This window comes from Pleurodeles waltl, chromosome 6, assembly GCF_031143425.1.
Source record: "Pleurodeles waltl isolate 20211129_DDA chromosome 6, aPleWal1.hap1.20221129, whole genome shotgun sequence".
NCBI classification, from domain to species: Eukaryota; Metazoa; Chordata; class Amphibia; order Caudata; family Salamandridae; genus Pleurodeles; species Pleurodeles waltl.
In genome coordinates this window covers 1,589,408,624-1,589,432,918 of record NC_090445.1, presented here as the reverse complement: position 1 = coordinate 1,589,432,918, position 24,295 = coordinate 1,589,408,624, and the positions used below count along the sequence as shown (strand labels likewise).

The following is a 24,295-nucleotide window of genomic DNA, read 5'->3' as shown; positions in this document are numbered from 1 at the left end:
ACCAATTGCCCCATGGCATGTGCTGTGATAGAAGTAAAATGTGAATGACAATTTTATGGAAAAGTGGATAAAAATTGCTGAACTAAAACCCTTCTATATTGCTTTATGACATAAGATTTCTTTGGAAAATAACAGTCTGGTGAGAGTGCTAAGGTTGTCTCAAGGGCCAGACCTAAAATTAAAAAAATATTGCTTCACTTCTACCTAGCATTTTAATTTCTACCTGGGTAGTCAGGCTAAAGTAGGCAAAATGTAATTTTCACCTGTTTGCATGAGTGACTGTGTTTGCATTAATGAATACTGGAAGATGAGCAGAAACTGTGTGTGGTCATCCTTTGGTCAGGTAATGTTAATTCATTGGTAATTGTCTGTCTAAAAAGTAGAAAAAAGGCATTATTGACACATTCACAGTAGGTGCAAAAGTCCGAGAATACACTTTTGACTACTAAAATGTAAATTGCATGCAGAAACACAAGCATTATTTTAACCTGGGTGTCTTTGAACTTTGATTTATAAAGAACCTGTAAGTAGTTCTTCAAATACTGTGATTAAAAAATCTTCCAGGATAGATAATGCAGGTCTTTGTGACCTATGTAGTATTTGGCAATTGCCTCTTGTCCGATAACTGGAGAGGGCTTACACGTCTGCCTCTAACGTTCAGGTAGCGAGGGAGAGAGAATGAAAATGAATGGGGAGCATTACACCGTACAGCATAGGTCTTCACACTGCGGGGAGCACCCACTAGGGGTCTTTGTCTGTAATCCCAGGTGGGTGCCAATGTTTAACAGGTACTTGTAAATGAAGGGGAGCTGAAAGCATGTTTATTTGGCACATCTCCAGGCTGTTAATTTACAGTTACCCTAAGTGACATGGTGGTGGGGCCAAAATCAAGTCTAAAAACAACTAAGTATTAAGCGTTGTTATTTTTCATCTTCAAGTGACTGCAAATAAAACAATGCACACATCTTAAATGAAAATAAATGCGAGTTAAACTATTCAATTGGAAATGTCCCCTGCTCTGTGTCATAGAACTGAATCTTAATCAGCTCCATTTAAAACAATGGAGTGCTCCGGGCTTTCACTGGCCGGTAAAAGCCGCAGCGCCAACATTCCAATCTTTGTTCACTGCAGCAGCTGTGAACAAAGCCTCACGGAGCCTGAGGGGATTTTAATCCCCTCTGGTTCCGTGAAGCCTTTGTTTTATTTAGGAGAACATTCTGCCCTCTAATGGTAGATTGTTCTAATAGCCTTAGAACCTGCCGTAGCGGGCTCTACCGGCTATTAAAGGCCCTCTCCCTTGTTAAAGGCCCTCGCCTTCGGCTCGGGCCTTTAACGTGGGAGCGGGCCTCTAATAGCCGGTAGAGCCCGATTCGGCAGGTTCTAAGGCTATATTGGCGCAGTAGTGGATAGTCACATTTGTATTTACAGTACTGTGAGGTCCCGCCTGTAAGTCATTATTTTGAAGTTTGTATTGCACACAGTATACGCTAGGCTGCTGAAAAATTATTTAGTGTTTAAGATAAAACATGAGCTTTTAAAGTATATGTTTTAATAATAGGTGATTAGGCTGAATCTAGTACCTGCATTTTCATAAGAGTCTGTTAAAAGTACATTTTCAAGAACACTGCGGAAAACACCCTTACATTACCTCTCAAAAAGAATAGGTCTTTGTCACCATGAAGCTTCAAGTGACTACATCAATTAAAGCCTATACTGGCTCCCAAGCAGCCTTTATATTTGGGGCCAGATGTAGCAAGCACTTTGCATGGTGCAAACTGCGAAAATCGCAGTTTGCGCCATGCAAAATGCCGATTGCGATGCTCATTCACAATTTGTGAGTCGGTACCGACTCGCAAATTGTGAATGCAACTCGCAAATAGGAAGGGGTGTCCCCTTCCTATTTGCGACTCGCATCACTATGCTAAATTGCTTTGTGACCGCGAATGCGGTCGCAAAGCAATTTGCAGTTACCACCAGTGTCACACTGGGGGTAACCCATTCGCAAAAGGGAAGGGGTCCTCATAGGACCCCTTCCCCTTTGTGAATGTTGCCAAAAAGGGTTTTTCAGAAACAGAATCAAAATGGTTTCGTTATTTTTTTTTATTTTGCATCTCGTTTTCCTTTAAGGAAAACGGGCTGCAAAATAAATTAAAAAACTCCTTTATTTAAAAAGCAGTCACAGACATGGAGGTCTGCTGTCTTCAGCAGGCCACCATCCCTGTGAGTGCAGGGACTCGCTATGGGGTCGCAAAATGCGACCCACCTCATTACTATTAATGAGGTGGGTCTTTGTGACCCCATAGCGAATCGCAGACGGTGTCTGAGTCACCGTTCTGCATCCGATTTTGCGATTCGGACCTACCTACATCTGGCCCTTGGTGATTAATCAGTTGCACACATTCACACTTCTTTCATGTATCATGCACTCTTGCGAGATGGTCAGTTTCTTCTTTAGTTCTCTGCTCTTCCTTGGGTTTCACAGCACAGGAGAACCCCTGCCCCCATTGAGCCTGTCCTCCCTTCACTTTCACTTGGAGGCACCTCACGGTCCACATTACCTATTTCGAGGTGAGTGATTGTTAAAAAAATAGGAGAACTTCTTTTTGTAAAAAATAGAATAGCATGAGCATGTTGTTGCTCCTAGACCTCACCCACTTCAACCTCTGTTTACTTGCAGAAGTCCCTTCAGGTGAGTGGAGAGGGCGACAGGGAGAAGGCCAGCATGGTCTTGGTCAGACAAAATACCCCTGAAGTCTCTGAATAATATTTCAGGAGCGACAGGAAATGAGTGAGATCGTTTGATAGAACTGAAGACATTGGCTAGGAGTAGGGGTGCTATGTGGGGGCCCATTTATTTACTAAAGGTCAGAGACAGCTTCCTCAGAGAGATGTCATTGGAAAGACTACTAGAGCACCAGGTGCGGTCTTACTTTAGTGTGTATCACGAGCTACAGAAAAAGTATCTCTTAAATTAGCTCATAGGTCCCAGCCCCTGTGCTCAGCTCTAACCCTCCTGCTCTTTTTATTCTTGTCATAAAGTTATGGAAGGTGGTCACGACTTCTAAACATTTTTACTTAGAGGGGCTCAGAGAAAACATTTGAAATCCTCTGCCTTACAGAAGGGCCTTCACCTGGCTCGTTCCTGCCAAGATGTATCTGTAGACTAACTATTGCTACTTAGCAAGCAGCGTGCCATTCTCTTGTTTACTTAAAATGGGATACTGGAGCTCAAATAAGGGATTACAGAGAAATGTTGTTTATTTACTGAAGATGACCACAGGTATCAGTTCGCATTTTTGCCATTTATCGTTTCATGAATGTCCACACACACTTCTGTTTCATATCAGATGTTAGTAGCCCTATGTTTCATAACACTGAGGATATAGGTGGCATCATTTTGTATGAGACTGACACTCTTATACTTCCAGTTAATTCTAATGGGTCTCTTTTCGTGGAGTCTCAGGAGCTTGTGCAAGGGAACCCCTTCGGGGTCCACCCAGATTCATGAAAGACTGCACCACTTCTGTAAGAGCAGCTGCACATACCTATCTGCACACAGGATTAGAGACAGCCCTTGTGGGTGAAGCACGCAAATCCCATTTAAACCTCTTCTTGCCCACCCTGGTTGACAGCTCTTTAGTTACGATCCATCATGCATTACTCATTTAGGTTCATATGTACAAACGCATTTTCTCATTGACACAGAATGGGTAAAGCCATTTGACACATCTGGCCCTTGGTGCCTTGCCTAGGAGTCTGGGAAATCCTGGCTCCAAAGAATACTCTCAACTTCCAAACAGGCGCTCACTGCACAGGTCAAGTGTGACATTGGAGCCCCAGGGACTCTTCTGACTGACTGCTTGAGTCAGCCTTGTGCTGTCTCATCCTCTGAAAAGGCCCTGTCCCTTACAGGCTAAAGCCCTCCATAAAGAACTTTACCTGTCACCTTTACTCTCCCCTTGGTGCTACAAGGAAGAAGCCTAGATTTTCTAGACTTCCCCGCTAAGTGGTTCCTCGTAACAAACTGATCACAGTCAGTCACTCCGGTGCAGTAACACAACTTATCAATCACCCACAGGCAACATCAATCACACCGGTGATAGCACATCAAAGATCTTGTCACTTGGCCTTGACAATATCCCTCCATGGGCATGCTTAACTGTGGCACCTTCTTAAGTGCATGCAGGCAGACACACATACGCAGACACACTTTTATTACGCATAGGAGAGATCCTAACAACTGAACAATTAAAATGTACACGGTTATTACAATCTCAGGTTTTGGAAAGCAGAGCCAGCCCCTCTGCATACACAGACTTTACAGCTCAGACAGCAGAGCATTACTTTGGGGTGCTTTATGTACCCACTCCACATGACAGTAATGCTGTACTGCTCCCCACGGTAGGAAGCTGGCTCGGTATATACTGGACCAAAGTAAGGTAGAGTGTGCACAGAATCCAGTGGATCCCTAGAGTCTTTACAGAGGCCAAAGTAGATAATACCAATGCTCTCTCTTGTGGTAATGTGAGCGTGCAGTTAGACTTATTAGAGGGTAGTGCCAAGCATTTGTCGCACAAACACAGTCACGAAATGAGGCACACATTCAATGACTATCTCCAGTCCAATGTTTACGTATAAAAAATATACTTTGTTACTATAATTTTGGAATCAAAAAGCTCTTCGTTGCAGGTAAGTACAGTTTCAAGAATGTATCACTTGCAAGTATCAAATGCACTTTGGTTGTAAATCGACAGTGAATATATGTTTAGTTAAGCAATACTTTTCAATAACAGGAGTAGACAGTGCAACAATCATTGAAGGCAAACCTTCTTAGCATTCAGTAAAGCCATCATGGAGCTGTGGAGTTCGTAGTGACCAATTCCCAGCCCATGTACTCAGTATGGCTTCACTGCACTTACAATGTGTAGGAATGGGATTAGACCCAGTAGGGACACGTTGCTCATGCAGTTATGCCCTCACCTGTGGTATAGGTCACCCTGCCTTAGGGCTGTAAGACCTGCTAGAGGGGAGATTTACCTATGCCACAGGCAGTATTTTGTAGGTATGGCACCTAGGGAGGGGTCCAATGTCGACTTTACCTTTTTCTCCACACCAACACATGCAGTAGTAGTGTGCATGTGTTTGGTGAGGGGTCCCTGAGGGGGGCATAACACATGCAGAAGCCCTTGGAGATCCTCTCTGGCCAAAGGGCCCTTGGTACCACTGGTACCTTTTACAAGGGATTTAGCTGTGTGCCATTTGTGGAAGCAATGGTACAGTTTAGGGAAAGAACACAGGTTCTGAGGCCTGGTTAACAGGATCCCAGCACACACTCAGTCAAGTTAGCATCAGATACCAGTCAAAAGGTGTGTGGGAATGAGCATGACTAAAGGGGCAGTGTCCCTCACCCACTACCTCCAAATATCCCAATCAATCCCCATGATGTACTTGTGGTGTTCTTTATATGCCAGGCAATGCCTTGATTTTCTCTTGATGGCCCTTAGCCCAGTCATTATGTGTCCCGGTTACACTGCCAGTGTCATTTTGATCTTCTGTTTACTTTATAAAACACCCAGTCTCAGTATGACTCTGTTTACTTTGCCTGCAGATGTCATAGCATACTAATTTCCCTTTCACAGCCCAGTGGTCTGATGTAAAAACATGTCTCCTTACAACCCATCCACATGTGCCTGTCCTCCCCGTCTACCTGACAATGCCTTATGTGCCCATTTCCCTTTACTGGCAAACATGATGTCCAGTTTCTCTTTTTTCCCAGCCTGAGAAAAGATGTGCCCCTGGATTTCCATCGCCACCTATTGCCATGATGTCGCATTCCCCTTTATCGTCAGTGCCCGGCACTCCTGTTTCCCTGTGACCTCTTGGTGCCGTTGAAGGCTTTGATTTCCCCTGCATGTGACCCAGGAGTTGTCCATGATTGTCATCCTGCTTTCCTCGCAGTCTGCACACTCATTATCACACGTTTACCTTGTCTTTAACAGACGCACCACGCACCCAAGAAAGAGGCCTACTCAGTTTGACACTATGTTGTGTAAAAAGTTTTCATAATGGTTAGCAAGATAGCTCGGTGAGTTTAACACTGGCTACTGACATCTGCTATGAACTGAATTAGAATTCCGTCAGGCCGAATCGGCCTTCCGTTCTTCCAGGTGGGTAAATTAATACAACTGGTAGAAATTAGTGATGGGGAACACGAAGTGCTGTGTGATGCATACCGTTATATATGAAATGTTTCTAAAAATAGTAGTACTCATTTTGCAGTACGACCCTTCTGATCCCTCGCCATCCTGCTGCCTCGTTACCCCCACTCCATACCCCCTTCGTCTTCCTCTGGTCTTACGTGACCTGTGTGTGAAAGACGCTTGAACTTGCTCCCATACTGTACGTGTACCCCTTCTGCCTGCGTAAAGGACGTTTGTACTTCTTTCTGTTGGCTGTGCTGTGTATGTTGTGTGTGAGGGATACGTGCACAGCTTCTGGTCATGATGTACTTGTTCTGGTGAAGGAGAGAAGCCTGTAAAGCAGTTTCCTTGCAGAGCGTGTTTTCGAAACGTGCGCTTCTGTTTCCCAGCTTTTTGCGTGAGCTCTGTTTGAAGGAAGCGTGCATTGCCGCGGCTCATGCTGCGCTTGTTCTGTGCGCGCGTGACGCGTGCATGTTTTTTGTCCATGCATGAGCCATTCTCTGCCGTGGACTTGCATTGATGCTGCTGGCCGAACCAGAGCTAACCTGTGCGAAGAAACATTTTACTGCATCGGCACGAGTTGTTCATTTTATCCTGTTGGGAAACCTGGTTCACTTTCTGCTTGTCAGCTGTGTATGAGTAAAGGAACATAGCACATCCTGCTGCCTGTGCTCTCCCGTACCCGTGCGTGCGATTACATCCAGCTTGTGTTGCCGCTCGTTTTATTGCGTTTGTCGTCTGTGCTAATGGAAGAGTGCACTACTGCTGCCCTTTGTACATGCTTTGTATCACTTTTGGGATGCTTCACTGCTGATGAATTGAGACTTCAGGGTCTCTGCGGTTAATTATGCTCGTGAAGACCACAGCAAGCGCTTTATCGCTTTATTTACTCACATCTTTACATGTTGCCTTCCTTTATGTACCAGTGAACAGGATTATTATTAGGTTAGGTTAAATTGTTATTCTGCCAGCGGAATTGGACGAAGTAGGTAATTTTTTAACTTCAAAAATGAAGACTTTTTGTGTATATAACCTTCAAAATTTAGCGCTGCTTTCTCGGGTTTGCAAGGTTCTTTATAATACTTCACTTAGTTCCGCAACTTGGCACAGGCCAGTTTCTGTGAGTGCAGAAAGGCAAATACATCTCTGCCTCCTATATACAAAAAGCCATGCCACTAAGAAACGAGACCCTGCGCCCGACACTAAAACCTAAAGTAAGATGAAGCCCCTTGATTTGAGATGGCAGAAACGTGGGGCATGGCTGCAGTGTGTTTTTTAGCTAAACGTTGTTACAATTGAATAAAAATAGCTAAAATGTTCATTTTCAGGCCTCCCCTAGAGACCTCTTTAGTTGTCTAGTCAGTCTCGTGATAAAAATCATAATTAAAAAATGCATACTCATAATGTATCAAACAGGCTTTTTGCACAGCACTTTTTAGTCATTTATCTGTTCAGCTGTACATTTACACTTCACTTCCACCCACCACAGCATAAAGCACCAGTCTATAATAGGTAAGTCCACTTCAGCAATTGGTCCTTTTGCACTGTGAGTGACTGTCTTTTTTACTGATCACTAGTGCACAGCCTGCTGATAAGAAGTGCACCTCAGTGCCATGGTTGTGGGGCCTTACTTTGCAAATGCATTTTTATTTCCATTCCTTAGCTTGTTTTATTTCGTATAGTTTTCTTTGTGTGATTAAACTTTGTCTTCAAGTTACAGTAATAGAAAGCCAGTAATATATATTTTTTCTTTCTACCAATTAGATTTTTTACTGCGAGCAGGTGGATGTTATTTTGGGCCGAAGTGGTTCACCTCTGTGCCTTGCTGATTATGATTTATGATCCGCATTTTTTTGTAAGTCTGCTCCTTTCCCCTGTTTTTTTATTCTTTTTGGTTTGACTGCTTCTGTGGAAGGACGTTCCCGCCCACACCTGCCAAAGAGCAAGTTTCGGATAGGGGTTCACTTTTCAGCTGGGCGAGGAGCGGTCTCCTTGACTTTATTTGTACAGTTTCTGTGATGCAGAAACTCCCAGAGCTGAGGACACAGGGCTTGGTTATCTCGGAGAGCAGTCGGTAGAGGGAGGCTCCTGCTTCCCCAGAGGCTGGGTGTGGATGGGAGTCATAGATAAACGGACGTCTGAAGCCAACAATGGGGAGTAGATAATATTATCGAGGGCGCCTGAACTCTCCTGCCGTCTCCTTATCAGTTCCGCCATCTTTGCCTCTTCTGCGTTAATGCGATAGGGCCCGGTGCACGGTGAATCGTGTGCCGCAGACCCTGGGGTTGCACATGCTCCATCCTTGTTCCCGGACCCGACTCTATTTTGGCAGTAAAGGGCAATGCGCGTTTCTTTAAAGTGTTGCAAGACTTGGTTGGATTTTTTTACAGCTGTAAAATTCCTGCTTTGCAAAATTCACCTGGATCTGAAAACAGGAATGTTTGGTTTGCTTATAACTTGTTTGGCCGGCTCTGAATCTGTGGGACGGTTGCCTTGTCAGCTAGTCTACACCTGATTTTAAATACATTTCGTAATATGCCTGAGCAGAAAAAGTTTCAAATGGTTTGTCGTTCCGGGAGTCAGATTTGGAACAGCTGTAGACGTAATAGGATCTCTTGTTGATCAAGGCAAGGACTCCTGGACCCGACAGGATCCCTATTTAAACACATGTTCACTTGAGGCTGGCGGTGACAGTGGTTTCTGAGCCACACAATTTTGTCCTGACGAGTGAAATGATCCCAGTACAGGGCTTCTGTTTATTTTCGGTGGTATAACATATTTGGGTAATGGCTTGGTCACTCACCATTAGCCTTCACCACTTTAATATCCTTCGCTCATCTCTTTAATTACAGAATTGAGGTGTTGCAACCACACACAAACGGGCGACCCAAATTGAAAGAAAAGCCTTTCCCTTACTATCGCCTGTTGCTCCTAAGTGCAGACAGATCCACATCACATCTTGCCCTATACCAGTACAGCAGAGTGCTGCACTTGAGGGATGCAGTGATGCCAGTTCTGGGAAGTAGGGATATCAGAGTAATAAAGATTACTGGTAAGTAATTGGGCTATTACCTCCTAAATTGCTTCCTTTTTGCAGTCATACATAATTGAAACTACACCAAAGCAGCAAGCCATTCCCCATTCCCTGAAAGCAAGAAGTCTCTCCCGATGAGATTCTGCACAACTGGTCGTTGGGGAAATCAAAGAATTTAAGGAGAGGAATCGCACAAAATCAAGGGGATCCTTCTCACCCCCATGTAGCCCGTAGGAGAGATCAAGGTGGAAGGAGTATCACATGTAATGGTACATCAACTACCCAAACTAGAAGCACCACCACCTTCTGCGCAGGACATAGGCATGTTCTGGTGTGCCTGCCCTGCACCAAACCTGGCAATGGAGCATATTCCACTCTCTAAATGTTAAGGTGGTTGTATTTCCCCAAAAAGACTAACGATTAGTGAGTCTGCCTGCCCTTTGTGACATGCTATGCTGGTGTGAGAGGGACCCTAGAAGCATCACTGGGTTTGTCTTTTAACTTGGGTTGTCTGGTGTTACAGAAAGGTGGCCAGGGATTCATCAGGTCTGGACTTGGTGTTATTGTGCAGGCCCTTTGACCTAGTAGTGCCTTCAGGCATGATCTGATCTCTCAAGTCTCTGTTTGGATGCGGCTATCACTGGTATGGAAGAATGTCTGAGAATTGGATGGGTGACAACGATTATCTCTTGTTGAGTGGATTTTCACTGTGTTCTCATAAGGAAGCTGTCATGCTCTGAAGTGGATTAAATACAAACCCTTGGTTTTGCTGATATAGCAGAGCGTAAATCATCCGTCTGAACAAGGTTTTGCTTTCTCTGTGCTTTACGCTGCAAGGTCAGCTACCCGAAGCTAAATTGCTGGTATCTAGAGGTTGAGAAGATTGTTTGTTTGGGTTTCACACAGTCTGCACTGATAAGTCCCCTGTCTGCAAGGCCCTTTGTGTATACAGACATTAAGTCATCAGGGCCTAGTCAGTGATGCAGCAGATCACAAATTAGAGCTGCAGAACCTAGACATTGATCTCACAGGCTGGGCTTTACAAAATGGCTTCTCAGTAATGATCTTTTAGGGACTTGGAACCACATTTAAATATATCAACCACTGTATGACGACACTAGGGAGACCCTGTGCCTCTATTTGTATTTTTGTAACTTGCGTAGAAAGTTCTCTTAAGTTCTAGGTACTGTGCCTTGGTGATGGCCTGAAGTTGCTATCTGAAACATGGGAGGGCAAAGCACGGTTCTGAAGATGGCAGAATGCAGAAAATGGCACAATGCCTTGACTAACTCTAATTTAATTTGGGCCATCACTTACAAAGTGGTAACGTAGTTAACCAACACTACGTGCAGAACAAACGTGACCTGATTCTGCAGAAGCCAGATTGTATATCTTTTCCACTAGTGTAAAATGTTGGAGTGTTTCTATCAAGAAATTACCCACTCCACAGGAATCAGATGTAGCCATCGTGCACTCTTACATTGCCAACAAGCATTGGCAAAGCCAATAGGTTGTGCCTTTGCTTTTTCTTTTGCATTCAATCATACTATCTGACTGGATTATAAATATTAGAAAAATGCTATAATGTTTGTCTTAAATTTGATAAATCGTTACTACTTGTTTATGTTTAATAATTTAACATACATCACAACATAAACCGCTATTAACGGTTTATCAAATTTAAAACAAACATTACTGTAACATTTTTCTAATATTTATAATCCAATCAGATAGTAAGATAGAAGGCAAAAGTAAAAACAAAGGCGAAACCCATTCGCTTTGCCAATGCATGTTAAACCTGCTAACACTCTATGGGCATTGGGTGGACCCCATTAGTACCAATTTAACACCCAAATATAACAATAAGCAACAAAAAAGTAACCAGTCCAGCTCTGCAAAGGGGCTTGCGCTGTGCAGGAACACGTCGTCACGTTTTTAGTAACTTTTTAACTATTTGAGCTGTAAACATTTTTTTTGTTAACATCTGCAGATTGTAAATCAGATGATAGAATATGTAGCAAATGCGGTAAATCTATAATTATGCTAAAACTGACCCCGTCGCACAATCTGTGGATTCCAGTGGCCCTGCAAATGAGTGATACAACGAAAGAGCGCCTGTGTGCGTTTTTGTGTGAGAGGCAGAATGAAGTATGTGCGTGAAAGACAGAGAAACAGTGAGATAATAGAACGTGATCGTGAGATGAAAGTGCGTGCGTGCGTGCGTGCGAGTTAAAGAGAGAGTCAGAGAGAGAGTTTCTCCTGCGCACCTTGGAGACAGACTGCACATCAGTCATGGGAGGTGCTCGAGTAAACAAGAGTCTGTTTGTCTTTTAAGAGCACTTAAATGCCACACTGCTGGCCGGTATTATCCGAAAATATGGTATCTCCTGGGAAAGAGAAATTATTTTGTGCTTTCCTCAATTTTAAAAACATCTGTAATAATGTTGTTTAAACTTTGATTTGTTAAAATAGTTACTGTTCCTCCCAACTGATATACATTAATTTAATTCTGTGCAACCACACAACTTCTTTAGTCAGCATGGCAAATGCACAGGAGAGATTTTGTTTATGATGGGAGATATTCAAAGATGTACATTTGTGACAATGTTTCTATTAACAATTTGGATGATGAATTTCAAGTTCCCAGTTATCCAACTAAGCAACACTGGTAGTCCTTTTCCCTCAATCACAGTTGATGCAGTGCTAATTATTGGAACAAAATGTTAGCTATACTTTTGTTGCATTGTGAATCATCAGCTGTTTACAATGAAGCTGACCAGTAATATTAATGAAAGATGGAAGTGGCAAGCCCAGATTGCAAGAGCATCCAGGTTTATGAAGCCCCTGCTGTCACTTTTTATAAAATGCTAAAGTGGCTCCCTGCCAAATATTATTGAGCAGAGACCACTGAGTTCACAACAGCATCTGCATTAGCACTTATCAGAAATAACTTTGAGATCTGTAAGTATCTGGTGAGATGAACTGCAAGTTTGTATAGAGCGAGAATAATCTGATTGTTGTCGTTGTTTAGTTGTGCAGTGTGAATGCCTTTTATACTTAAGGTCCTGGACATCAATCTGAGCTCCGTATGCCCTAATGCTTTCTTGCCATAATAATGGAGCAAAATATTTAGTTTAGCCCAGATTAGTTTTCTGCCAAATCCAGTTCCTTTAGCTCAGTCATTCTTAACCTGGGGCCCAAGGACCCCTGGGGTTCCGCAACACCTGCTCAGGGGGCCCATTTTTTTTTTTTACACAATTGAATAATATTTAAATTCATAAGTTATAATGAATAAAGTATATACAATGAAAGAAGGAAAATTAAACATTTGCAAACTTTTTCTGTATTTGATTGTGAATTAACCAACATATTTTAATATTTGAGCATCTCTTTGGTTATACTTTCAATTCAATAGTACCTTTATTCAGTCAATTTGACCATAAAAGATACAATAAAAACAGTAGTTTAAAACATCACTTTTCACTAAAACCATGATATAAAAAAAATACAGTACTCCAATATCAAGAAAGGGTATAATTTCAACCCTAAAGTGCAATTCCAAATTTAAGAAGGACAATCATACAAAACATCATTGCGAAGCCCCTAAAGTTTTTCGTATTACAAAGCATATTTCTTTGTCAGTTTCAATGCTTGTGTGATAAAATCAGTGGGGACTCTAGGTGCTGGAGGAAAACCCCCCCGATTATTAAAATGTCTGCCTCTAAGAACTGGGCATAAAAAAGGGCCCTATAAGAAGACAATGAAGTGCAAAAAAGAACAAAATGCTTGGTTGATTGTTGTGATCTACCAACACAAGGGCAGCTGGGTAGGGTTTGGGACCCAGGTACCTGATACAGGGAAAGCTATTAAAAAGCAAATCTTATTCCCCTGGAACCGTGTGAGATGATGTGTAAGCTATGGGGCCTTTTTTGTAAGCCTAACCTCCTCTTTAAAGGCAATGTATTTCTCCCATGCTTGGTTTTTAATATTACAGTGAATCTTATCTGGCTCTTTGAAATAGCCATGCAGACCCACAACATACGAAACGTTTTTAATATACTTGATCCAGGGAATGGCTTGCATATTGGATTGGGCAAGGAAATCTTTAACAATAATACGGGTGAAGCACAATTCATCAGAGGTCCAGATTTTAATCCACATAAGAACTGGAGCAAGGCCAACCTTATCTTCCAGAAAATGTACCCCAAGTTCATTATGACCCCCTTGGGGTCCCTAATAATTTATTTAAACATGTATTTTCTGCCCGTTGTAGGGGCGCAGGTATTATGTGACCCCCACAATTCTGCTTCATGTGTGTCCGCTCTAAGAGCTTTGCTTTTGTATAATGTAGTCATTTCAACTATGGGCTCATCTCCTAAATGCCTGCCAAATTTAAAAACAGATTTGCAGGAGGCCTCCATTCCCTGCCTTATCTGAATTGTTAGTCTTTCCCACCGAATATTCTCACTAAACATAAAACCTAAATAGTAAAAATCTCTTGTCTTTAAAATTTCTATGCTCCCAATACAAAATCTTTTAGACCGGGTGTTCTTTGAGCCACTAGTCATAACATAGGATTTCTTATAGTTTACCTTAAATTTAAGCTCTTGCATGAAGTGATTGAACCCATCTAAAAGTGACAGTAGCCCATTTGCCATACGCATGATCAAGACAGTGTTGTTCGCATATAAAAGTACTGGAACTGTGTGGGAACTAATTTTTGGAACATCACGAGTAGAGGATGTTAGAAATGTCTCCACAATGTTAATATGAAATAAAAATATAAAAGGGGCTAAAATGTAACCCTGCTTAATGCCACATTTAACAGCAGTTGGCGGCATATAGTCTCCTTGTTGGGTGTAACAGACCTTCGTCTGTGTATTTTGATGCAGGCTTTTAACTACATATAGAAGTACTGGATCACCTCCAGCCCGGGCCATGATTCTCCACAAAATATCTCTGTCCACTAGGTCAAAGGCACAGAAAAGGTCCGTAAAGGTCAAATGCTTGGCTCCTCTCCTAGCCTTCACACATTTACCAATACTCAGAGATAAATTTAAAAATGTCCTGTTGCACCTAGCCCATGGCGAAAATCCATATTGGGCTTCAGAAAAGAAAGACTTTTTTTCTGCCCAGTCTTCTAATTTGGCCAAGATTACTCTACCAAAGATTTTACCCGAAGCATCAAGCAAAGAAATGTGTCTATAATTTGAGGGGGAACTTTCTCCTTTTTAAAAAAATGGGGATTATTATTGATTCCCTTCAAGGCTCAATCAGCCCCCCCCTTAACCACTGATATAAAGACATTTGTAACCAAGGTTACATTTGTAATCAAGGTTATGTTTAAAAAGGTCGGCTGGGACCTCATCTGGGCCCAGCGCTTTCCCTGTTGCGGAGTTTACGATTGCCTTTCCCAAATGAGCTGCCGTAATCAACTCACAACATTTTAAAAGTTCTACTGGGGAGAGAAGGGGGAGGGTCTTAAATATGGTCTTATTGTCTCCGCATGAAAATAAATCTGTAGAATGACATTCTATGCCTGTGACGGTGTTTCCGGGGAAAAAAATGTTGATTAACGATTTCCCAGAATGCCCTATTATGCTTCAAGATGGCTGCTCTTTTCAAGTCCTCCCAGGCCCCTGATCTCAGCTTTCTTATTCTCTATAGTTTGCTTATAAACCCATCTTGCCCACTTAACTGTAATCTGATCCTGGGGGACTGCCTTTGTTGCCCTTTTTTAGGGATTTACAAGCTATTGTGCAATCTTGGTTAAACCAAATTTGCCCGTAATGCCCTTTCTGAGGCTTATTTGAGATTAAAGTTTCTGAGACTGACTTACATATCTCTGAAAATATATACTGGGTCGGCCATGTCCTGTAGGCTGTAGGCAGTCTCTGCTTGTTTCTTTAAATTCAGGCCCTTAAATAAATGTGACAATTTTCTCCGTACCCCCTTGTTCAATGCATATGTTGGGTGGGATTTGGCTTCATAGCTTGGGAAACTGCCAATGGGAATGCAAAACTAATACATGGGGGTGGTGGTTGCTAAAGGGTGAGGCACACATCCCAAGATGTTCCATTAGCTAAGAATAGACTAGTTTAGACTAGACTAGTCCGCAAAGACTCCTCAGGGGGCCTGCAACTGCTTAGAAAATTAAATAATATTAACAGATTAGGTCCCCAGCTTTCAGTAATGACTCATTGGGGGGGGGCGGGAGGGTCCCCGGATTCCAATAATGATTCAGTGGGGGTCCCCGGACCCCAACAATGATAAAGTGGGGGTCCACAGAAGTCAAAAGGTTTGGAACCAGTGAGTTAGAGCTTCCCCATATACTGAGTGCTGAAAGTGCCCCACATACTCCCGCTGTTCATTTCTAATTCTGCAAGTCTGGGACCCACTATTAGGACACTTAACAATATTAAAATCCCCCACCCAAATGATAGAGACATTTCTAGATTCCATGCGCATTAGATCTGGGACAGTACCTTCCAAATCCTCAATAATCCCCAATGGTTGAGCATACAAAAAGTAGGATGAGTGTGCCTACTCCAGGAGAGGATAGTTTTAAAATTTGGTAATGAGGACTAAAGCTCAGCATCTTGACACCTAGCTGGCTCAATCTTGTAGAGACCAAAACTATTAAACCCCCTTTTCCCCTGCCTGTAGGGGAACCAAATGAGCGAAAACCATACAGTGACATTGATTTGCTGCTGCAAACTCAGGTCTCCAGGCAACAAACCATATCAATAAAAGATATCCATTCCACATTTTTAATTTTAGAGTTCAGCCCAGCTATGTTCCTGGAGAGGAGCTGTAACACCCGGTCCATTTGAGCTGTATCTCTAGGGGTGATGTATACCCTTATAAGGAATTTGAATTGTTCTAACTTGTGGTGTTGGTTAGGTGAGACGAACCTGGTCCGTGCACAGGATGCTTCCCAGTCTTTTTGGAATAGTGGACGACCCAGATCTCTCTCCCAGGATTCCCTTAGTCGTGCACCTGGAACTGGTAGAGCCCTAATGCAAACTGAGTAAAGTCTGGATACCAAGCATGCCTGAGTCTGCTGAAGCAACCAGGGTAAGTGGTGTAAACTCCCCAGGAGCCAATTGATATGTAGTGTAGCGTGTTCGCATGGCGCGCTGTAGACGACAGTACAAAGTGTTGCAAGAGTGTGGCGTCTGCGAAGCAAGTATCTGTAGTGCGTGAAAATATGTAGTCACCTGGAAAAACATACCCGAAAGTGTGAAGTTTAAAAAGTTGTTTTGTACGCTGTACAAGCGCCTTCTGTGTGATGGTTGTAAATGGATTGTTAATCAGGGTCAGTGCCGGTGAGTACAATGTATCACATTGAAGCAATCGCACCAGTCTATGCCATGCCCTGCTATTTGTGGAAATAGTCTGAATATCTCTGTGATGTAGTGGAACACCCCCAGGCAAAAGGGCACTCAGCGGGACAGGATATGCCAGGTACTGCTCCGGGATCAAGTAAGGAAGGTGGGCATTAGGATGATACCAGTGATATGTGTACTGACACTGCGCCACCAAATAGTGAAGCTGGAAGTGAGGGACCCCAAACCCATCTCCCCTGTATGGGAGAGTGAGGATCTCCTATCAAATGCGCAGATGTTTATCCGCTCATACCAGTCGAATGACTACGCAACGAAGTGTAGCAAAAAAAGAGTGAGCTGGTTCGGAATATTTAGAAATAGATGCAGAAATTGTGGGAGAACCACCATTTTTAGGAGCGATATCGGCCCGCCATAGAGAACGGCAGCTTCACCCACCTATTCACCTGTGCGGTGAATCTCTCCACCGCAGGCCCCTAATTTAGCCGTATCACCTGCTCCTCGTCTTTGTGCCAATGAATACCTAAATATTTTGTTGAGTCCGGGCATCAGCCCAAGGGAAGTTGTGTCTCAGACGGAAACAACTCTGACTTACTCCAATTTATATGCAGCCCAGAGAACTCTCCAAAGCGAGTCGCCTCTGCCAATACTGGCGCCAGGTTCGTATCCGGATGGCAGACAAATAGCAGGATGTCATCCGCATATGGCAATCCAAGAGCAGTCCACTGGATCACTGCAGTCCCCTGTGGAAATGTCCCTTATGTAACTTGCGTACCAGGGGGTTCCTTTGCCAGGATAAAGAGCAGAGGGGACAAAAGGCACCTGCAGTGTACCGCGCGTTATGTTGAAAAATGAGGGGAGCTCACTATTAAAGTCGTATGGCTGCTGTTGGCTGTGAGTACGGCAGGGCAATTAGTTTGGTGTAGCCTCTGGGGAAAACAAGCTTATTAAGAGCAGCGTGTAGAAAGGGCCACTTAAGTGAATCGAAAGCCTTTTCGGTGTCCAATAAGGCGATTGCTGCTGGAACCTCTGGGGACACTCTGTTTATCACCGAAAAGGTTGGTAGAGGTGGAGCGTTGCGGAACAAAGCCAGACTGAGCGGGGGAAATAATCGTGTCCAACAAGAGGGAGAGACTGATAGCAATCATTTTGGCCAGGATCTTATTATCAAAATTTATCAGAGTAAGAGAGCGATATGACCCACAATATAGAGGGTCTTTGCCGGATTTTGGCAAAAGGGCAATAACCACTTCTCTCATAGATGCAGGGAGAGCCTCAGCCTCCAGAGCCTCGGCATACACCAATACCAGATGAGGGCTTAGAATATCTTTGTGTTTCTTGTAGAACACCCCAGTAAACCCATCCAAACCCAGGGCACATGTCCCATCCAGCGAGTCTATCGCCTGTGACACCTCTTCAGCAGAGAGGAGTTCACTAAAAGGAACTATTAGTGGGTGGACGTGACCCAGACCATAGCAATGCCATCTAAATAGTCCTGTAAAGTGGGACCAGGTGGCCCCGCCTGTGCTGTATAAAGCATGGCATAGTATTTGAGAAGCTCCTCCTGGACCTTAGTGGTATCGACGGCAACACTGCCGTCAGGTCTTCTATTTTCAAGTATATGGGACGCAGGATGTGAAGACTGTATCAGTCTGACCTGCGGTCTGCCAGGTCTATCCCTCTCTCCACATCTAGGGGGCGTTGTGTTTTTGCCCATGTAATGAACCTCCCGCTCTGCCAATGCGGTATTCATCATGCAAAGCCCTACGATACCCCAGGTGGGGGGGGGGGGTGATATTGGCAGCCTCAGTCACATGGTCAGTGTCAACAAGCTGTGCCTCCAGCTGCTCCAGATCACAACATAACTCCCACAGGACACCAGAGTGTATAGAAATGCAGATGCCTCTGTTGTAGGCCTTAAAGGCGTCCCACAATACCGCCCAGGTACCCACAGAGCCCTCATTTAGTTTAAAATAGTCGACCACCGCCTCCGAAAGGCTGCACAGCACGGAGAGTCCAACAACACCATGTCTGGGAATTTCCAAAATTTCCTGGCCCCACAAGCCGCAGGTATAGAAAGTGCCAGCAGTACCGGGGAATGGTCAGATAACATCCGAGGTAAATGCGTGACATCTGTTACCCTCTGCCCGGTATCACACATCAAGAGCCAATAGTCAGTACGCAACCAGGTACCATGAGGTTCAGAACGAAAGGTGTAGGCCAACATGTCCGTGCCAACCAGTCGCCAAGGGTCATGTAAAGCAAAGGTGGTGCAGAGGTCCCTCAGAACCCTAAGGGAGTGGGCTTGGATGTCGGGGCATGGGAAGTGGTGTTCAATGCTTATTCCACAGCCAAATTAAAGTCCCCATCCATCAGGATGTGATCTTTATCGAAGCTATCAATGTGCGAATGGATATCCTGAAAAAATTCAGGAGTGTCAATGTTAGGAGCATACACGTTCACAAGTAGGACCATACGGTTATAAAAAAAAAGCTCTGCAACTATCACATATCTGCCATTGCCATCCATCTGGGTCGATAGTGGCCTGAGCGGCACTGTTTTATGGCTGTAACTTGCTAGATATATCTTTTATCCTGGATGCCTCAGCCTCCCCTTCCATTGCCAGATTAATTAAATCTACGCCTCCCAAAGTACTCTTACAGGGAACAATCCCTACTGAGTTGGGAGACTCATGTGAGCCTTCATATGAGGGCCCTCTAATATCAGCAGTGGATGGTCGCTGTGAAATACCATAGGATGGATCAACTACTAACTGTAACGATTGTGTTAGAACTGATGTCACTCTATCTTTTTCCGGGAGGGTTTGAAGTTCAAGGGTGAAGAATTTGCACAGCTTCCCTTATGGCTAGGATTGACTCCTTCCTCCAAATGTAGGTTATTGTCTGGATGGACATACGTAGATGGCCTCACTACTGGACCCAAAAGATTCCTTAAAGGTCTGTGGTACAGCTAAGTCAATCATTGGAATCCAACCCTGAAAGTGGGAGAAATCTATTGGATGTCAAGAGTGGGGGAGCTTCCTGTGAGGTGACTCTCTTGGCCTGGGACCACTGAGTCTTACATTCTGCCACTGTATATTGTTGTGAAGCGGGCGATTAAAAATACCGTAGCGGTACTGCGCTCAGAGCCGCACACATGCTCTTGGTAATAGACTGTGTGCCTGATGTTATCAAACAATGGGCCAGCTCCCGATGTCTACAAATAATCACTACACAATCGCCTCATATTAATTTAGTGAAAGGACCAATCTATCTGACTCTTCTCATCATGAGGATATCGTCGTACTCCTAAATTGCAAAGCTGATAGTTTGAGCAAGCCAATGACACAATGTATTTTAAAGTACTGAATGGGGTTCCTCTCTTTAGACCTGAACCAGAGGAACACCAGTCAAAACCACCACAGGGGAACTCCGGGGGTAAATTCAAGATCTGATGCAGTTTTATTGAGTTTGGCTCATCAAGTGGGTTACATACGTCCACGGATTTAGGTGGCCTCTTCCCTCTGGAACTTCCCGACGAGTTTCTTGCAGTCCAGGCATCCCTCCCCCCAGGTCCCAAGTCAACAGCACTGCCCATGTTGGTATCTGACCGTGGCTCAGAGCCCCCCTACCCGCAGATATACTGTGTACTGACTGGCACCTTGTTTCCATGCCTGCGAATCCTAGGGGTAGTTGTTGTAGTGCAATGACATGAGTGCACTGGATCAGCTGTTGGAGATTGCATTGAAAACCTCAATGTCAGTTCTTTGATAACCCCTTCCAGAGCAGGTGTCTTCTTCACAAGTGGGGCAATAGCTGAGTTCACAATGTTGTTCAGTAAGGTCTGAGGGCCAGATGTACCAAAGGATTTTACCCATTCTGTGTCTATGGGAAAAAGCTTTCGTACATATGGCCCTGAATCTCTTCCCATGATCGGTTCACGGTTACCCTGCCCATGTCCCTAGGAATGGGATGCTCAGCCACCTGTGAATGTACTGTATTAAGACTTTCAAGGACATTTTTAGAGGACTGCTTGTTTGTTTTACTGGGCACAGTCACAAGGGTTGTTTTTACCTTTCTTTTTTTTCCTAACTACATGTTCACACTCAAATCATTAGTTCTTGCAGGGCCAGGTATTGGCCTTTCTGCCTTCATCGCTACTTCAGTTTCCCCCAGCCTTCTAGGGTTCATCTCGGCCACACCCTGCCCCTCACTGGCACCCTCCACGCACCATGCCATGCTGGGGCCACCATCGTCTGCATCATCAACATTCTTGCTGTGATCGTGACAAAGGAGGCTCAAACATGTATTAATAGTGTTAAAATCTTCACTCATATCAAGGGATAGCTGGCGTTCCCAAGCTCAATGTCTTTGGACACCACAGTTACAGCTCGACCTAGGAAAGAGTCCAAGTAGTGCCAGGGTTAGAATTAATAGGGTTAATGATGGAAGTGTCTTTCCCCACCACATGTTTCCATTTACCCATTTTCGCTTTTGCGCAAGGGGCACCCAATTTGGGTTCAACTCACCACAGCACCGAGACACTTCCCTTGATGAAGGGCCAAGAGGGATGAACCAGCCTCCTCCGGGCAATGACTGGTGTAGATGGGCCGGTCTTTGCCTGATGTTTGCCCGGTGTTATTCTGGGCACGTGCTTGGGTGCGGCTCGCACACGTCCAATCCTGCAGGACCACGTGGGCGCTTTTGTGCGCTTTCGGCCTTACTCTGTCTGCCTGCAAGAAGCTGCACTCTGGGGGACAAAGTCCAACCACAAAGGTTTGCGGCACCATAGACCAAGATCAGGGCCCCGCTTTCGGCAGCCACCAAGTGTCAGGTGTCTCCCGCGGTATCGGACTATGTTGATGTTTTTGAGTGCTTCAAACTGGCTCCACCTACCCTCAACAAGCTACTCTCTAGGGGACTACGTCCCACCCCAGAGGGTTGCGGCACCGCAGACAAAGATTTTGTGGCTGGTTAGATCACCCATCGATAATTTGCCCTTTAAGAGACTAAAGTCTGGAAGGTCTGAGAGGGTGTGCACATATGGGGAGAACCCACCAACCATTAAAATCCCCATACCTGGGCATCAATTTCATGTTCTTTTAATTCTTTGAATATGACGGGGTTTAGATGTTTGTACTAACCACCATACCTTTGTGGTATAAACTCAGTCAAAGCTCTGTTGAATTGTTGTTTTGTGAATCTATTCATATCTTGGGTCCGGTTTGGGGTGGCTCTTCTCATTGCATCTACCTTGTGCAGGTCTAGCATTATTGGTCGTTTCAGTTAGTTTCAGACCTTTTGACTTTTTCTTAGACATGCTGTCAATTAAAGTGACTAGCATTCTGATTGTACAAAAGCATGCTTTATTATAAGTTGTTGAATACGTCTTAATTGTTTGTATGGAATGTGGCGATCCATTTCTCTGCACTTTTGAAGGGCTACGGAAGTCCTGACCATACATTTGGTTTTACCAGTGTTTTACCTGATTTTGTTCTTGCAAACTTTTTGTGTCCTGTAGGCTCTGGACCCATTTAACTGATCTATTGATTTGGAACACAGTTTTAACATTATCCCTTTTTGTTTTTTTGTATTGTCTTTATAGTATTCTCTTTTAATTGGCTTACTGAATGTTCTGCTTATGTACTGTGTTCATTGTTATACAGTGACTCTTTTGTGCCCCTTGTACATCTTTTCTGTTTGTATCTCTTGAGTTTACTTTATCTGTTCCTTTTGGCTAGAGTACATGTCAGGCAGAATATGTGAGTTGGGGGGGTAGACTGTGGATGCATAATTAATAAACAATGGGGTGAAAGTGGTGACAAAGCAATAATTGGAGCGGCTCCATCAGTATTCTTTCTTCCCCCTACTTCTGTACAAGCCAGTGCAAAGGTGTGAGCTGTCTGGTGATTCCAGCAGACGATAGTAATGGCCCATCCCACACTGCTTCACTTTCGAAGATTGACCTCTCACTCAAACCTTTCTTGATGCAGAACTTCACCATGTACTCTTTCCTCTATATAATAATTCTCTTTGGTTTTCTTTCCTAGATTCCATATTGCCTCCATTGCAGCCTACAAAGCTTGAGAAATGCAGACAGATGCTCTCCTCCATGGTGGCTACTTCCACCCAGTGCTGCGGAGCTGGCAGACCTCTGCCACCCAGTTCAATGCCAGTAACCTCATCTACCCCATTTTTGTAACGTAAGTTTGCACATAATTACTCTTCCTTGTTCACTTCTTTTAATAGCTGTGTAATACGTACCTCTCTTTTTGCACTTGTTTGTAGTCACCACCTTAATTTATGCGACAGTCTTAAACCTCAGGAAAACACTGACGATTTGTTTGGCTTTTTAGGGCTAATTTGTTAAAAATTAAAACCGTTATCAAAGCTACTAAAGGCATAAGACTCCCTGAAACGTTGAGAATTGCAGTATAGATTCTACTGTCAATATCCTCGTAAACAGAGTGAGTTGCTGTATTGTACCATTATTTAAAATTGTTGCAACATAACACAATCCTTCAAAAAGTAGTATATTAGCTAACATCCTAAGAGAAAAAATAAGTTATACGGTGATAATTACATCTTCATGAGGTGCAAAATAAGCAAACCAGTGCAATTTCTCTATTATAATAGTTGATTGAAATTATAGTAAAGGTATACATGTATGGCTGGAGATAATGTTTATGTCCTCATAATTTTCAAAACAAGCATCCCCGTGCAAATTGTATCTTGTCCTGGTTAATTAAAATAATGGTAACAGTGTACGTGTCATGAGTGGGGCTAACTCACCCCATACCCCTTCTTGGGATCATTCTGCCTCAGTCAAAAGTTCCACAAAACGACAAACATTCTTGTATCCATTGGGTCCTGCACAAGTGGATATTACTCTCTATAAAGGCCTGCTGCAGAAGGCCCCTCCTACTCCTCATTTGGTCTTTACAGATACACACTGAGTCAAATTTTCTGTCATCACACAAAAACACTTCCAATAATGATAGGCCTGACTTCTGCCACATTGAGAATTAACAATTATTGTTTTGATAGAAATATTTTCCAATTTGTTTCTCAAATTACCTGCGTATAGATTGTTATTTAAAATAAATAAAAGTGTTTCATTTGTGCCCAATTCCCTTTTTCTTGTTTACTTCTCTTAAACTGGCTTTTGTTTTGACTCTAACCTCTGGTTTCAAGCAAAGGAAACCATCATGGCCTTCACCCTAATTAGTTTTGTGTTTAAATCTGTATAATAAAATCAAATACATCCGAAAAGGATACTGGGTAATGCAAAATAAATGACAAAAGTGCTACAGGACGTCTTAATCACTGGTGTCCACCAAAAGGAAAAAGTGAAAGTTAGCCACTCGTATGGAATAAACATGCACAGCAAGAGACATATAGCAACATTTTCTCAGCATCCCGAAAGAAACCTACACTGAAACAATCCATAATGAATCTGCCCCCTGCAAACCCTCCCCTCCCGCAACAGCTTGTATCCACTTGAAATAGTCATATCTTATGCCCTCCTTTATTCTCCTGCCATTCATCTTCAGTCTTACTGGATAGCCCACTGCCACAGTAACCTCTTATTTCCACAGTTCAGGCGGAACATCCCCAAGAGCCCTTTTCCTGTTCACTTCCTGAGGACTTGAATCGAGGAACAGCAGTAACAGTGCGATTCTCCACTTGACCTCCTACTGCAGCGCTGCCAGCCTC

At 43.6% G+C, this 24,295-nt stretch overlaps 1 protein-coding gene across 5 annotated transcripts in view; it reads left to right on the top strand.

The window, feature by feature from the left end:
* The window catches only part of ALAD (aminolevulinate dehydratase), a 136,844-nt gene that overhangs the window by 64,486 nt on the left and 48,063 nt on the right, over positions 1–24,295 (top strand). For all 5 annotated transcript variants that reach the window (XM_069241404.1, XM_069241402.1, XM_069241403.1 and 2 more), the window contains exon 2: positions 22,630–22,782. In XM_069241404.1, the coding sequence (XP_069097505.1) occupies positions 22,670–22,782 (113 nt within the window). In that variant the 5' untranslated portion in view covers positions 22,630–22,669. The remainder of the gene's footprint in view (positions 1–22,629; positions 22,783–24,295) is intronic.